At 49.2% G+C, this 17,211-nt stretch overlaps 1 protein-coding gene across 1 annotated transcript in view; it reads left to right on the top strand.

Annotated features, from left to right (window-relative positions):
- Window positions 1–17,211, top strand: part of Nfatc1 (nuclear factor of activated T cells 1) — a 104,908-nt gene that overhangs the window by 48,326 nt on the left and 39,371 nt on the right. Inside the window, exon 7 of the mRNA XM_033757324.1 lies at window positions 3,121–3,253. Within this exon, the coding sequence (XP_033613215.1) occupies window positions 3,121–3,253 (133 nt within the window). The remainder of the gene's footprint in view (window positions 1–3,120; window positions 3,254–17,211) is intronic.

Here is a 17,211-nt window from a genome sequence, read left to right as displayed (position 1 = left end):
CTTAGCTGATTCTTACTTTGAACTTAACATAGATGCAAGGTCAGACCTACTGACTTGCTTGATCTGCTTTTTGGGTTTGCCAGTGAGCAAATGGACCTGCATGTGCCAGAAGTCATGGCAAACATGGTGTGATCTGTGGCAGATGCCACTAGTCTTTGTTTCTAGCTTACCCACAGCACACAGCATCTGCCCACATTCCTTCTTTACCTTTATGGTTTTTTGGTACAATGTGCTCATTGGAGGTACCTAGAAGAAAGTATTGTTCTTTGATCAGTTAATCGTGGAATCCATTTCTGTCCAAATTAATGCTGCTACTCCAGCATGGTAGATCCACCTCCAGCCCTTAACCTCCAATCTGTGTCGGTAAAGTAAAGTGGGCATCTTTGACACAACACAGGCAAGGCCTTGATTTCTGATCCAAGGCTCTGCTTTCTTCACTCTGATACTGTCTTTTACTTGGTGACTTAGATCATTGTTGTGTAAAGTGATTGGTGATATCGTCGAATTAGTAGCTACTGTTGAATCTTGTGTGTGTATTCTGCCTTGTCCTAAAACAATGAAAAATACACCATGACTAGAAAACAGTTTTTTGAGGAACTCCAAGGTTGTCCCACGCACTCATTCCTCTGACCACTGTCAGAGTGTCTATGTGGCCCTTTGAGTGAACATGGGAAAGAAGGCTTCTGCGTGCACCTCGAGAGGTGATTCAGAAGCATCTTCTGAGCTAAGGACTTTTTCTTGATCTTTCTGGAGACACTGACCCCTGGAAGTCATGTGAGGAGGGACAGTTGGGTGGTAGGTAGTGCAGAGCCCCTCAAGGACTCTCATCCTGGCAGGAGGGAGAGCATAGGTCTCAAAGGGCACTTGTTGCATGTTTTCTATAGGTCCAGCTTACTTCTCTTCTTGCAGGTGGCTCTGTCAGAATATAGCATCATTTATGCTGCGACTTCATCCCTCTTTTCCAGGAACTGCAGCCTGTTTCTTGGGGTGACTCATCCTTGGTGGTGCTGGGTCTCCTCCAGAGCCTGTTGTACATGCACAGTTCTGCTTCTGTCACTTTTCTGGCTTTCACTTGAGAAGACCTCGAGGAAATGCTGGCTGCTGTGTGACACACATGTGCACAAGCGCACACACACAGTGTATGTTAAAACAAGTCACATGGATGTGTTGGTGCCATTTGGAACTCTTACTTTTTTTCCCATGTTGACAAGATTTCCCATCACTTCATTTCCTTTCTATCTTTTCTTGATTCCTGCTCTGTGTGCTTAAAGCACAGTACACAAGCAGAGGAAGGATTTTTTTGTTCTGAAATTTGTCTAAAAGGTTGCAATGCATCAGCCTATGCCCACTTCAAGACCTGAACCAGGGGGACAGAACATCAGTGAGATGTTTCCTCTCTTTGTCTCTCTCTGCTTCTTGCTCGATGATCACTTCTTTGCCTCACTGTGAACTGCCATCAGTGAGCATCAGCTGGGTGCAGGTAGCGGACTGTTGCACTGTCCCTTTTGGTGTAGCTGAGTTATGAGAAACCTCTCCGGGCAGCGTCTTTTCTCTTTATCTTACCTATGCAAAGGAGGAAACAGGTTTAGGCTGCAGAGTTTCCCCCTCAGACTACCAGCAATAGAGCAGAAACAGACTGGCTGTGAACAGCCTGGAGGCGCAGACTGCCCCATGGGTACTGATGAAGCCACACCTCCTGCTCCATCTCCATCCTTGGAAAGTGAGCTCTATCACCCCAGATCCATTCCAATGAGAGAATGGAGTGCTCAGGCAGACTGTACCTGTGTGCGTCTCATTTCTTCCAAATAAAGTGAATAAAACAACCAAAACAGGTTGCTCAGAGTGAGTGTGATCCCAGGGGATGAATCCCTGAGAGGCCCTCAAGCTGGGTCCCGGCACCCACCAATCCTCAGTAGTAGATTTGTGGCCTCAGTTTCTTCATCTGTGCATGGAAGAGGTTGAACCTTAGTTTTCTATTCTTCAGTCTTCTGTTTCTAACTTCTGTAATTTATTATTGGTATGATTTAATCAATTTTGCATAATTGATTTGCTATAATTGTAGCAGTATTTGCTAATTATAATTAGCACTTGTAACAGCTAATTACTTTAACAAAAGAAGTGATACAATTGATTTTTCTTACACATTTTCCTTATTTGATAAACTGGAATCACATGATTAAAAATGCAGAAGCCTTATAGATTCCAAATACCCCCAGAAATCAGTTGCCACCTACACAGGGTTGGCCCTCTCTGGAATACCAGCACCCTAGAGTTGGGGTTCACTTTGGGCCCTGCCTCCCTGCAGCTGCTCAGCCACAGGTGGGTTTGGGTGTCCTGACCCCAGCCATGGTTTCCCACATGGTACCAAGTTCTCCTGGCTTGAGATGCCATGATTATTGTAGAAAAAAAGTTGCTGTTCTTTTGTTTGTTTGAGAACACAAAAGGGAAGCAGAGTCCACCATAAACTGCCCCATCCGTGTGCCTGTGCTCTTAACCTACCTCCTCCCTGGGCTGAGCACTGCCTTTCCTTTTCAGCTTTAGTGGAGCTGGGAGTCTGACATGGGCATTGTGGCCAGTGTCACATCACCTCCCCACTCTCCAGACAATGTCCCTAAGAAGCGCATCCCCCAACCCCATCTTGTGGGCAGGCACCTGAACAGGTCACTTCAAGGCAGATGTGGTGCTTCTAGTCTGAGGTCATTGAGCCTTGGGTGTTAGGGGCTCAGGCTTTGGGGCTGTCAGAGGCTTCTTCTGGGTGAGAGGCTGCCAGGCAGTCTCAGCTCTCAGGTACTTGCCACTGGTGCTCACAGCTTCTGTCTCAGGCCATGTGGGCTCAGCTCTACCACCAAGGTCTCCTGGCTCCTGGAAAAACCAGAGTCAAGTCAGCCTCTTCTCTGTTAATGAGCACACACGCTGGCCAAGCCTAAATCAAACAGATGAGTGTGTCACCTATAGAAGCCACCCTTGGAGGCTCTCTGGGTAGCCAGAGCTGGCTGTTTGCAGAAATCTACTAAGCAGTTGAAACTTGGCAGGGGAGCTTGTATATGATGCTTTAATACAGAGTATTTTTAGTTTATAAGATGCTAATCGTCTGCTTTCTCTTTGCTGTTTTGTTAATAGAATTCCCTGGTGGTTGAAATACCACCTTTCCGCAACCAGAGAATAACCAGCCCTGTCCAAGTCAGTTTCTATGTCTGCAATGGGAAGAGAAAGAGAAGCCAGTACCAGCATTTCACCTACCTTCCTGCCAATGGTAACGCTGTCTTTCTGACCTTAAGCACTGAAAATGAGCCGAGAGGGTGCTTTTTCTAACAGGTGCAGAAGCTGTGAGATGGTGTTGCTGTAAAACAGCATGGTTGTGTTGTATATTTAAACTGTGTGATCGCTTGTTAGCAAGTCATCCATTCCCTCTGAGAAAAGTGAAGCCTTGGATGTATTTTCTCTTATTATTGATGCATATTGGGATAATCACTTGTCATTTTGCTGGCTTCTTGCAAATGTGCAACAGCTAAGTGTGGCTTTTTTGCACTCAGAAGCTAAGGTGGTCTTGGTATGTAGTGAAATTCTATAGGTCTTTAAGGTGGAAAGCAAACAGTTAGAGCTTTGTGCTGGTGCCTTCAGGAATAAAACTTGCTGTTGAGCCGGAAGGCAAGCACACAAGGTGGTCCCCAAGGGAACACAGTGCTTCTGTGCTCGTGGCAACGTTCCACGCAGCACGTCACTACTGAACAACTTCACCTTCCTGTGATGTGGGCTTTCAAGTGGATGTATCTTTTGCTCAGTCTACCTGTCCCTTTATATGTTTCGGGGATGGATTATTTTTGCTTTTAAAAAGTCAGCCTGCCTTTTCAACTTTTTAGGGTATTTTCTTAAAGAAAATACCATTGCTTGCCTTTTCGTCCTCCAAACCGGTAGAAAAGATAAGCGTGTTCTCAGCATCCCAGGCTTCCTGAATGGGCTAACGATACACTGCTGGGCAGCAGAATGTGTGTAGAGGGCACAACATTGTTGTCATCCTGAATTTTACTATATTTTGGGTAAGCTCGGCTATGTCAACAATCTTTTTATATTGTTGCTTTTTTTCCCCTACAAACTGACAAGAGTTCTATAAGAACTATATGCACTAAAAACTATTTGCACAAACAACCACATTGTCATCTTAGTAAAATCTAGATTTGTTTTTAAGGTTTTCATTTTCTCTAAATGTGAAGGTCATTTGCAATACATGAGACATAAGAAAACCATAGAATGTCCAAACTGCTCGGATTAACTGATTTATCAAGCAAATATAGAAATGCCTTTCAAGATTTGAAAAATAGGATTTGGTTGCCAAGTTATGATGTCATGAAGGTGTCTGTGAAGAACTATGAGAAACGTCGCATGTAACCCTTGGCCCAGCTACCTGTGTTACACTCTTGGGTTTGTGGGATGTCTCTTTGCCATTTCGTGAATCCTGTCCATTCTTAGAATAATGTACAATATATCTTTTGAAAGAAAATATTTAGTCTCTTTTTAAGTGTAATGATTGTGCCCTAATTAAACTTTGGGCATGGGTGACCAAAAATTGAATATTTTAAAGAAATTCTAGGTGTTACAAGGAAAAATTACTCTCTAAAGTAGTGTAGAAATAGCATGGGCATTCAGCTTTTTTGTTTACTTGGTACAGTGCACACTGCAGTCCCTGCACAAGTTTACACAGTGCTGAGCTTTAGCACAGAGCATGGCTGTGTCACAGGTGGAAGAGACCTGTGCGGGCAGTGACAGAGATCAGGAAGCCAGCAGGCTGAGCCGGCTGTCTTCTCCCAGCCACACCCCACCCTGCAGCCAGCCTCCTAGTTCCTCCAGCTGCACCCCCATCCATCCGCCCCCACCCTCCACCTCTCACACTCCTTGCCCACACCTCCCTGGATCCTTCTCTGCCTGCCACCGACCCTGCCCCAGCTCATCCACAGTGCAGGTCTTTCCCAGCTCACTCCTAGGCTCAGGGCCCATCTGATCCTGGCCTTGCTGCAACCTCCTCCAACCTGCTGTCCTGGACATTTGCCTCCAGCACTTGGGGACCCAAGGCAACTGTCAGCCATGATTTCGTCCCCACGTCACCAGACTGTTAGCTCCTTTAGAGAAATCCCAGGCTGCCGAGGGGTTGCATCCCCAGCAATGCTCCATGCTGGTGCATGGCCGGCTGTCGATATGTGCTTCTTAAAATAAATAAACGAACAGATGGAGAACTGGAGCTCCCGTGTCCGGTGTTCTGTCTGGCACTCACCCGCCGCGCTCGGGGCCTTCTGCAGCTTTGGGGCTGAGTCTGAGGATGATGAGGCCATGACCCCACTGTGGCTGATGAGCTCTCCAGCACCCTGCATTCTCACATTAGTGCATTTGCATCTCGGAGTCCTGCTTAGGCTGTTTCTGCCACATGGTAATTAGGCTAAGCACACCACACTCAGTAAGGAAGTATTAGCAGCTCCAAGTTCAAAAGACACATCCTGTGTAGATGAAAGCTTTGCAGATGGGGCAGGTAGAGGACATTTAATTAAGAAGCATTAGTCTGATGCCAAGTTGTTTTTGGTTTGCTCTCCTTGTCCTTTTAGACTTAGTTGTGAGGTTGCTAGTGTTTCTCCTAGAAAATCTATGCTGTTATGTGGGCTTTGTGTCCAGTTGCAATTACTCGTATCTATGGTTTTGGTAGACACTCTGCAGATTCTTTTTGAGATTATAAATGTGCTATTGTGGTATATACAATAACCGAAATAAATCCATTCAAATCCTACCTGTGAAATTTATTTTCATAACAAATACATAGATTTCAGGTTTTCCCTCAGAATTGCATGTAAGGTAGGATGCTTCTCTCAGCTGTGACAGGTATCTTCCCCCTCTCAAATCCTTGAGAGGGGTCCTGCTCTGGAACAAAACCTCCCCAGGTGCAGGCCCCCTTTCGGAGTATCAGTGTTGGAAATCAGAGAGCCTGCATGGCTTGTTGCTCTCAGCCTGGCTTCTCCACATCTGTCAGTGCTAAAGTTGTCATATGATGATTCAGCAACAGATAAACACAACCAGCGACTCCTGTGTCATCCACCTGTGCACCACCCCTCCCACACCTCCTTTCCACGCATTTTAAGCTAAACTGTCACAGTGGTCAGATGGCAGGAAAATAAGGGCAAGTGTGGCAGGCCTCTGAGCGCTGGTAGGCTGGTGTCTTTGGATCAGGTCTCTGATGGGCCTAGGATGGTCTGGCTTGTGTGCAACAGGTGTCAACTTTGAATATAAGAACTCTCAGGCAGAATGATCACTGCCACTTGGAGAGTCCTGTGCTCAGCCTGGCATCCCTGGACAGTGATCAGATGCAGAGTGGAGAAAACACCAGGCAATCACAGAAGAGGCTGCAGTACACACACACCCAGAGACGTTTCCCTAAGCTTCTTGTTTGTCACAGGTTTTGTCTAACTGTGCCCAAATCTAATCTTCTGAGAGGAAAATGACCTTCTAGTCAAGCCAAGATACCCAATGCCTGTCATGAGACAAACTCTGCCAGGAATAGGCAAGGGTGTGCACTGTTATTTTAGCACATCAGTTAGAATTAGACATGAGGCGGTCTGGGTAGAGGGATGGATCTGTTGTGGGCTCGAGCATGAGCATCCATACTAGCCTAAGGACCAGTTTAGGTGTGTCCCTGCTTCCAGCAGGAATGAGGGCTGGTGATGCCTATTCCACAGGACCAAGACTCTTGCAAAAAAGAAAACCAAGTTAGGATCTAAAAATATGTTCCCAAGTCAATATTCCTTTAAAATAAGAAAATAAATCCTCATAGACTGTTGAATCTTCAAAGTTTAGTCTTTTGTCTGACATTGTTTTAGTTACTAGAAATGCTTCTGAGGTGCCCACTCCACTCCCACCCTGCCTGGGCACATGGCTGGTGGGTGCAGGTTCTGTCTTGGCCTCAGCATCCTGGAACCCCTGCCTCCAGGCACCAGGGAACAGCAGCCCTGTAGAGGTGACTGGGAAGGTAAACAGCTTCATGGGAAGACTATCAGTTGGCCAATTTGCTGGGAGAGGTGAAGACCAGCAGGGACATGTCTGCCTCAGGATGACCAGTCCCTCCCTGATGAGGCTCTCCGACCCTCCTGAGGAGGGCATGGGATCTGGGATGGAGACACCTGTGAGCTGGAGAATTGAATTCCATGATGAGCAGAAGTTCATTCCCTTTGCAGTTACAAAGGAACCCATCTTCCTGGTCATATGACGCTACCGAAGATTGAAAATCTGCTTCTTCCTCAAGGGAAAGGAGAGGGAAATAGCATCCACTGGTGTGTTGTTTGCACATTAAATCCAGAAATAATGGTCATGCCAGACGATGTCAGCTGGAAAGGCTCAGAATGGCATGGAAAGGGCCTACATCCTGCAGGGTTCCAGCTAACCCCACTGATGACGGCAATCCCAGTGCTGGAGATGGGAACTATGGCATAAAGCAGGTGCTGTGGTGCACAAAGCCCACCTGGACTCCAGTCCAGGCTTTGTCTGTACCATTGTGTCCCAAATAGCAGCCCTATCTGGGGGTTCCTTGGCCACCTTTGCTGCTGACATCATGAAGACCCCAGCTGGACAGTATGTAAACCCTACAAGAAACCACCTGCCACTGGGTGAGCTACTCTCAGGAAGCTCAGTCCCCTTGGGTCACCGCAGGAGACACAGAGGAGCAGGTAGACAGAGCCATAAGCCGTGTCCCCGACAGCCACCCAGCCTGCTCCATCTGGGGCAGCCTGGGTCCTTGGCAGCCACTTTGGATTGACCTTTTCCACTGAGATTTTTGGTTCATTTTATTCCCAAGCCCACTGCATATAAAGTTTAATCTGAAGCTAATTATCTTCAACAAATCACTATAGATGGTTAATAGTGACTTTAAATAGTTATTTAGTTTCCTTTCGGACAAATGAGATTTGGGCCAACTGAGAATACTACTTCAAGATCTCTTCCTGATTTGTACATCTCTGGGTCCCTTGTGTCTGGTGCTGGGCTTGGCCCCTAGCTCCTCACCCTCCTGAGGAGAGGACTTGAGCTTGGAGAAAGCTGGTCACTGTCCTGGGTGGTGGCTCACTGTGAACACCCTGGCACCTACTCCTAGATATCCCTCTTGGCATTGGTAAAGGAGTGGTGCTCTGAGAGCTGCAGCACCACTTGGCCCACAACAGCCTTTTCCCACAGCTGCCAGGACTGTACCCCCAAACTCTGCCCACCCATCCTGTTCTCTGAAATAAAGTCACCCTCCCTTCCCTTGTGAATGATAGCTGCCTCTTTGCTTCTGACAATTGGTCTCATCAGCCTCGAGTGCTGGATCCTGCTTTTCAAGCTTAAGAGACGGTCCTAGTCTTGTCTGTTTCTGGCACAAGTCACCTCCTGTCCTGAGCCTGTCCACACTCAGGACTTGGTGAAGCACGGGTTTCCCAAGTAGACCTCAGATGTTCTCCTGTCCATCCATGGTCCAGCGTGGCAGATGTGAACCACAGGCCACCTACATAGGTGGCCCCTGTTGCGTTGGTGCCATCACCTCATCTGCTCCTGGGGGCTGAAGCCTGGACTCTCCCCTGCCTATGCTCAGCCAGGCCTTCTCGTCACAGCCCCACCCCACCATTTCAAATACAGCAGATCATGCTGCTGTTTCTGCCCTGTGATATGCATGTGACTACCTTCCAGGTAGCTAAAGATGTGTCAGTTGTGGGGACTCCAGTGTCCTGATTCTTCTAAAGGCAAAATAAAATCCTTATAGAGAAGCCAGCAGGAAAGTAGGGGGCTCTTGTAACTGTGGGTATTGAGGGCATACTGGCCACTGCATCTGCAAGGGGTCACTGTTCTCAGGAGTGTGGCTGGTTCCCTGGAAGTTCTGGATCATTCTTCCCTGTAGCATGTGTGATGTACAGAGATCCTCTTCCTCCTTACCCTGCAGTCTCATATTTACCCCAAAGGAGCAGGCATGTCTTTCTTTCTCACTTCCTGCATATCCAGCCAGACACAGTCAATTCACTCTTACCTGTTGTGAGGCTCTGGCCCTCCCAAGGGCACTTACTGTTCTTGCTGGCCTCCAGGAGGAAAATTTAAAGGTGAGAAGGAAGGCTCCAGCTAAGAGGAGAAATGGGGATGCCATTTATTCATGGCATTGATAGGTGCAGATGTAAACCACCGCCACCACTACCACCTCCACCCCCACACTGTGAGCTTTCTTGGACCCTGTGTTTTCACACAGGGAAAGGCTCTGAAGTGCAAAATTGCCCCCGAAGAAATGAGAAATGGAACAAATTACAGGATGACCATGAGTATCTGAACTGGTTTGAAAGAATGATGGTGAGGATGGGAGCCCTGGTCCTGGGGGATGAAACAAGGAGACTGAGTGTGGCCAACAAGTCCAGCTCCTTTAAGGAATGGGTCAAGGCACAAGACACACAACAGCCTCCTGGGACAAGGGGTTGGGAAGGCTATTTTGTATGGGAGTCTAAGGGCCACAGGCCACTAAAAACAAACGGAAGCGTGAGTCAGCGTGAGCTGAACACCCAAGAAGTCTGGGCACCAAGGCTCGGGAGGAAAAGGGGGAAGCACTAGAGAGTTAACTCCATCTGTGTGACCTGTGCACCCCAGGGTGGGCCAGCCCTCCCATTTCAAGCCTCCCAGACGGGGCCCCAAGCTGCTTATAGAGTGCCAAGACCCGAGCCTGGCTCTTTGTCCTCTGGCCATCACTGTAGACCCTGGATCCACAGCTGTTTGGATGAGATCCACCAGGATGAGTCATGTTCTCAAAGCACAAAGTGCAGCTTTGGCAATTATTGGGTGAAACCCGATCAATGTATTTTTTGGCTGTGTGGTCTGTTTTGACCATCCTCTGCCATCAGCCTAATTGGTAATCATCAGATCTCCACTTAACCATGCCCTCAGGGAGAGCTGGGCTCATCCACACCTGTGGCCAGGGCTGACACCCACAGACAACCAAACCTGCTCCTTGTTCTCTGCCTAGGTCGGGTATTCACACTTGCTTTTGGCCTGAGGCTCTGGTGAAGTAACTAATCTCGATAATGCCTACTTTTATGCTTCTGAAACAGACACTGTCAATCCCCAACCCTCAGAACTGATGTGAGGACTAAATGACAATGCATGATAGCACTTAGGCTGGTCCTTATCTCATGGTCAGCGTGAGCCATTGCTGTCAGATACTATTGAGCCGAAGTTTAGGCCAAAGATCTCTGATGTGCACAGGCGGTGTATAAACCAGAGTTTCCAAGAAGCCCTGGGTTCCATCTCAGTGAGGTTATGAGCTACACTTCACGGAAGACAGAGGGCATATTACCGAAGGAGAATCGAAGGAGCTTGGATTTGTAGCAGCTTGCGTCCCTGTGCCAGATAGCATATGGGTGATATGCATTCTTTCCCTCCACTGTTCTATGAGTGCCCTCAGTCCTGCAGAGTTTATGGATTTCTGGATGGATAGCAGAGGTGCGTCCTCACCCTTCAGGGGCTGGACTTGGGTGGCTTCATTCACTTCCCTTTTGTCTTTAGTTAAAACTCATGCCCCTAGGTCATCATTGCTGATTCTTCGTATTGATGGCACAACCTGGGCTTTAATGCCACACAGTGAGGGAGGACAATTTGATCTTTGTTTCCTCAGGGTTTAGACCTGGAAACAAAACTTCTTTTGTCCAGTACTGCAGAATGTACCTGGTAAAGTAATTCAAGGTGGGATGCTTGAAGTCACTCAAAATGTGGGCATAGGATGAGAAGGAAGATTACAGTGCAGTCATTCCTCATGTGCTCAGCATGCAGGCTGCCAGCAGGCAACAAGCACCACTTCACTAGGTGTCCATTGCTACTTGGAGGCCAGATGTCACTGCAGATGAAGAAAGGGATCTGCAGCAACGTCTGCACCATCTGCTCAGCCATGATGACGCACCATTGCTAGCAGTTAGACAACAGGTGTCCATTCATCACAGTCCTGGGGGCTGTAGGTTCAGGATCAGGTGTCAGCATGTTCAGGCTCTGGGGTGAGTCCACTCTTGGTTGTGGCCTCACGGGGCAAAGAGAGATTCCTGTGCGGATACCAGTCCATGCAGACAGGTCACCCATGTGACAGCATAGAGCCATAACTATACCCTAAAAGCCCCTGGAGAGAGTCTCATTGGGAATTGAGGCTTCAAGTTTTAGGGAACAGTACGATCCATGTTGAGCCCCAGGCTTGTCCACCTCTTCCAGAGGTGGAGTTTGGGAAGTGGGGTGTGGGCTGCTATTGATACAGCAGACCGCCACATGGAGTAGGCTCCTTTATCATGCATGTTCATTTTTAATCCTCACAATCTTTAGGTAGAGCTTGCGTTCTGATCTTACAGCTAAGGAAACTGAGGTTCGTGGGAATTGATTAGCTGAAAGGTCACACAATTGGTGATTGAATAGGAAGTCAAACTCAGGTGCTGTAGTCAGAAGGATGGAGACAGACTTGGACACAGCTCACAGAGGCTGCCATATCCTGGCATGGTGGCAGCCCAGCGGACATGCAGGAGAACTATTCAACTGCAGGCTATGAGTTAGGAAAGGTTGCTTTAAAGAAAGCACAAATAAAAGTATTGTCTACCATGTTGTGTGGCTTTGGGTGGTGGTTTTGTTTTTGCAGTACTAGGAATTGAACCCAGGGCCTTCTCACTGAGCTCCATCCCCAACCCTTTTTTATTAAGGGTCTTGCTAAGATGCCCTAGCTGGACTCAAACTTGAAATCTTCCTGTATCAGCCTCCCAGAGTTCCAGAATTATAGTGTGCCATGGGGCAGTACTTTTCTGCATCCATTGATTCCTTTATTCTTCACATATCAGACATGGGGTGCTCTGCCAGGCATGAATGATGTGTGCATATCAGTAAAATTTTGCTGATGAGACAGCTTAGTCACTCATTTATTTAGAGAGCTCTTATTTTTCCATATAAAACATGTGGACTCACAAACTACTGACGCTTGATGGAGCCTGGCCCCTAAACTGGGGCAGACTGGCCTGTCCTCACAGAGGCCCAGCAAGTGCCCATGGCTGACCTGGAGTGACCTCTTCAGTGGCAGAACCTCCAAAAGACACATACAATCTCCCTGTCATGCGTCGGTGATGGGTCTGTATCTTTGGGCCCACAAGGAGGTCAGTGGGAGAGGAGCCCAAAGCCGCACAGGAGAGCCCGGCCCCATTGTCGCCTTTCCTCACATAAGGGAGCTCACGAAAGACACAAGATCATATCTTTATCTGACACCTGTGTGCCTTGGATGGCCTAAATTCATCTAGGGAAATCATGCTATCCCTCCATAGCCCCAGGTGAGAATGGGCCAAACCCCCACTTGTTAGTGGTAAGGGAGCCTGCTGGAGCTGACCTCGGCCCCTGACTCTTCCATCTAAGTGAGTCTTGGAGTCGGGGGCAAGAAGAGACTCAAAGGCTTCAGTTTGGCTACCAGATCCTGCTGGAGCCCTCTCCAACCTCCATTCTGTTTCACCTATTAGAACAGCCAAAATATGCATTCTCAGATGGGAGTGAGACAGAGGGTCTGCAAAGAAGGCTGGACACCAGGACAAGAAGCCTTGGGCTGTGCTGGGCAGAATTTTCTTCATTCCCCACTGAGTCAATTCAGAGGGGCCTATGGCCCGGCTGGCAGGAAGGAACTGCAAGGCCAGAGCCATTTGTCCAGCAGTACACACAGCCAAGCCCCAGCAGGAGCAAGGTGCACATTTATTCTTGAGCAGTTACAGTAGAATGGCCCAAATCTGAGCTGTGGAGCCAAGATCCCCAGCCCTGGTCCTTGGACACACCAAGGCAGCCCAAAGAAGAGCACATTCTGCTGAAAGTAGTAAGGCACTGGAGTCAGAGAGGACTGGCCTGGGGCATGGCCCTTCCCCAGGCTTAGAACCTCAAAAGAGGACAGAAATATTCTAGAATGCTCTTTGCGCACACGCCACCCCCCATTGCAGGGGCTGCAGGAGGGGCCCAGTGAGAGGACTCCCCAGCACATTTCTGGGCACTTCTTACTGAAGCCTGCATTTGCACCAGGCCAGGAGGGGCCTGGACAATTTCAGCCTGGAGCAAGACTTCCACCACAGGACTCAGGTTCCATGAGTTTGCCTCCTCAACCAAGTCTGCAGCTGGAGGAGTGGGGCCCCATGGAACACTTGCTGTGTAACCAGCCTTGAACATCACACAGTAGGGCTGTGAAGCACGAGACCAAGGAGTTCAGGCTGATATGGTGCACGCTTCACACAACCGCACAGGCACCAGCAGCCCGCCTTCTCCATGACAGCATGCTTTGTGGAAGACAGCCGGCCTTAAAGATCAGCATTAATCTTTCACACTTTTGCTTTCTGTAATAAATTTAGATTATAAATTCACCACTTGGGTAATGTGGTATTTTTCCGTGTGCCATTACATAGCATCACAGTGAGTTACGCTGGGCCGGCTCCTGTGACGTGCCCCCTGCCCAAGCGCAGCAGGATGGAGACATTGCATCACACCTATCGTCAGCCTGAGGAGAAAGCTTTCTCCGCATGGTCCCCCTGCCGTGCCTCCCTCCCCTCCAGAACCCAGAGACTGGGTAGGACCAGCCGCCGCACGTTCTTTTTCTATTTCCTCGCTAATAGGAAACAGAGGCATATTCCTATGCAGCTCCAGTTTTCTCTGAAATCCACATGAAAAGTGCAATTTTGACACAGCCGTCTCATGAGACACGCAGCCTTTGCCCTTTTCTAGATGCCACGGGAGACAGATGTGCACTTTAGTCTATGATTTCCCAGGCCCTCCATCCAGATCTCAGGGAGGAGCTGGCAGAACACGTTTCTCAGGGTAACTACTTTGCCAGCACATTAGGCTGGTTCATCCCAAAGCATCTTCAGCTGGTGCTGAGTGACTAGAGATCCTCAGTCAGTCAGTGAAGCTATTAGCAGCCCTCTGTTGCATGTGACAGCACTGCCACCATGGGGAACAGGGAGACAGAAGTGTGAGGCTGAGACAGGGTCATCTAGAGAAGGCTGGGGTTTGGGTAGAAGCCCTTGGAAGAAAGGCTGTGGTAGCCTTGGAGATTCTGGGTGCCTGATGTCTTCTAGGACAGGGCTTCTGTCACACAGGTGCTGCTGGCCAGTTATTGAGAAACTGTACCCTTAATTCTAGCCCCATGCTGGCACCTTGGCAGCCAGGCTGAGAGCAGTAGAAAGGGGATTCTGTTCCTCAGCGCAGGAGCAGGGAGATCACAGCCAGGTGCAGGGAACTGGTGCCTTGCTAGCAGATGGCAGGACACACACATTGCATCTTCCTTCCCCTTGTGCCAACCTCTTTGACACTCAGCCCCGAAGATAAGGCTGGGATCTGAGTCTGGGGCCGAGGCACCTGAACAAAAGGTGCTACTGCTAGAAGGGCGCCTCCCTGAATGTTGGCCCCGGTCTCCAGTCACTGCACCCCTTTTACCTCAGCATGGAGGGAGCGAGTGCAGGCACTGGCTGCCGTCCCAGGATGGGCAGCAAGCACAGAGCCAGCTTGGCTAAGGGCAGCAAGTAAGTAGATGTCTCAGAGAGGCCCATTGATGTCTGGCTGCAGGTTGTGTGTTTAGAAAGGAGTGGGCTGCAGAGGCAAGGTTGTGAGGGGGGTCATAAGGCATCCGCACAACCTTCCACCCTCCTGGGGCCCAACCCGATGCCTCCATCTCAGTCCACTCTGTACCCCCAAGGTTAGAAGCCTCGGGTCAGTCTGTCACTACAGGACTCAAGTTCCCTGTGGATAGGACGTACCTCCCAGTGTGTGGGTGCCTGTGTTGCCTCCAGGAAGACCCTGAAGTGTTTGGAGAGATGTGGGATTTAGCTCCAGGGCCATGGCATTTTATTTGTTTGTTTGTTTGTTTTGGGTACTGGGGATCGAACCTGGGACCTTGCACTTGTGAGGCAGGTGGCAGAACCACTGTGCTAAATCCCCTGCCCATATGGGCATTTTAAACAGGTCATAAACAATAGAATTCACAGGGCTCACCACAGCAGGCGCCACCCGCCCTGCTGCTCACCCCGCCTGGCCTGGCCTCTGGATCACTGGCCCAGGTCCAGCCCATGCTGGCTGTCCCTGTCCCTATGTGGCAGATAAACTATGCCTGCTGGCATTTACTGGTCAGCCATGTTTGGGACTGCACCTTTCATGTTGTGCGGAGCAGTCTGGCAAGAGTTTTTATAGAGCTCAGAGGGTGCTTTATGTGAGAGACAAACTAGGCCTGGTACCTGGCCAAGAACCCCTGTGCATCAGAGTGTCCCAGCGGGTATTAATTTAACCTTCCAGCCATATACATTTTTAAGATCAGGAACTTTGAAAATTACAGATTTAATTTAGAACTTAATCTTTGTTGTGTGGACCTTGGCCTTTCTCGGGCATCCTTTGAACTGTAGAGACTCAGGCACCCCAGGGTCCTACTCATTTGTCTGGTGCTATTTCCCAAGACAGCTGTGCCCTATAGCCAGCCAGAGCCTGGACCCAGCTCCACCTCCCAGGTGCCTCTCAGAGTCTGACTTCGTCCTATGCTTGCCAATTCTGGATTTACAACTTGCTGGCAACAGGCTGGAACGGTTCTGGTTGGGGGCAGTTCCTGGAACCTGGCCTCCTCCTCCACAGAGCTGTCTGGACGGGTCATGTGCTTGGAGCCAGCGCAGTGCACTGGGTGACAAATTGGCCTGCAAGTGTTGTCTGATTCCAGACGACTGGGGGCTTCCAGAGCTTCTCTGGGGAGACACATTCCCTTGTAAAAGTGGGGGACCCACAGCTGATTTCCTGTGTGTGACTTTCTGCTGTCAAGAGAATGATTTACAGTGCTGTTTTTTGTTAAATATGAGGATGTCCCTCTCACTTTTGGCAGCCACCTGGTGGGCCTTCCCTCATGCTCAGCAGGTCTAGGACCCACAGAGGAGCCAGCTGTCACCGCTTGTGCCTGTGACTCCATGAGCTTGGGAGAAAACAGATGAGTGTCTGTGAGGGGCATCATACCTCGCAGGGCAGTCTATGGGGAAGTCCTGTGTGTAACCAGCACCAGACATAGGAACCCCCTCTGTACTTGAGGTTCCCTCTACTATGTCAGCCATGGAGGAATCCCCTGTCAGGGCTATGGACACAGCTACTGATGTATAGGAGGGGCGGTTAATGGACAGCCCCTGATGAGGGGGTTCTTCCAGGTTCCATGCCAGTGGAGCTTCCGGGAGCCTTTCCCTCAAGGATTCTGGACCCATATAGAGGTGGGCTTTGGGGCTTATACAGCTTCCACCTCCCTGTACATCCAGGCTCCCTACAGAGGGTGTCCCCATCTCTGTCATCTGGGGTGGCTCAGCAGTCAGCCCAAGATTCCAGTTTGCTGCTCCAAGAGATATTCCTATGGGAAATCTTCACAGCTCTCAGTTGACCTATGGGGCCCTCTTCCAGAAATGCACAGCAGGCTGGTGGTCAAGTACTGATGCTCCCATATCTCATTCTTCTTCAGTCCACAAATGCTGGCTGCACATGTGCCTGCTCCTGCTTCCCTCGTGTGACCCACTGACTGCCCTTAGTGTGGCAGGTTGTCCTGATGTCATTGTGCAGCAAAGTGGCAGCTCTTGAATGGTCCAGCATGACATGAGCTCTTCTTCCAGGCCCCTGGTGGGTGGTATTCTTATGGGAGAAATGGAAAAAGCCTTCCCGGGAGGACAGTACACCTGTGGTGGGCCTTCATGAGCAGGTGACCCATATCTTCTCTGGGAAGGTGTTCAGTGTGCTGATGGAGTCCATGTGGCTGACTAAACAAGTCCAACACTCCCTGGGTACCATGTGAAATTTGTCCTCCATCTGCTGTTGTCCTTTGGCTCACTGTGCTGCCCACATTTCCCCGGTAGCTGTGGTCAAGGGCTGGGGATTCCTGGTCTCCAGGTGGAGAACAGGCCCTGGAGGATTTCTGCTGCCTCTCTGAGTATAGCTGAGGCCCCTGCTCACTGTCACCCTCACTGCTTTTTTTTTTTCAGCTTTAATTGAGTTTATTGGTACATTTAGGGATACAGTACAGTTACATTCATTGTTGGGGTCTTGTACCTCTACATGACAAGTCTTGATTCTCATTTTTTCCCCTTACCCCTGCCCTCCCTTTACCCCCTCCTCCCCTCCCCATCTACAAACACTTTATTTTCATCCTCTCACATTTTTTTCTTTTCCCTTTTTACTCTTCCCCTACCCATC

This window comes from Fukomys damarensis, unplaced genomic scaffold (genome assembly GCF_012274545.1).
Source record: "Fukomys damarensis isolate Sample0158 unplaced genomic scaffold, DMR_v1.0_HiC HiC_scaffold_30, whole genome shotgun sequence".
In the NCBI taxonomy this organism is placed as follows: Eukaryota; Metazoa; Chordata; class Mammalia; order Rodentia; family Bathyergidae; genus Fukomys; species Fukomys damarensis.
This window is presented reverse-complemented; position numbering and strand designations above follow the sequence as displayed.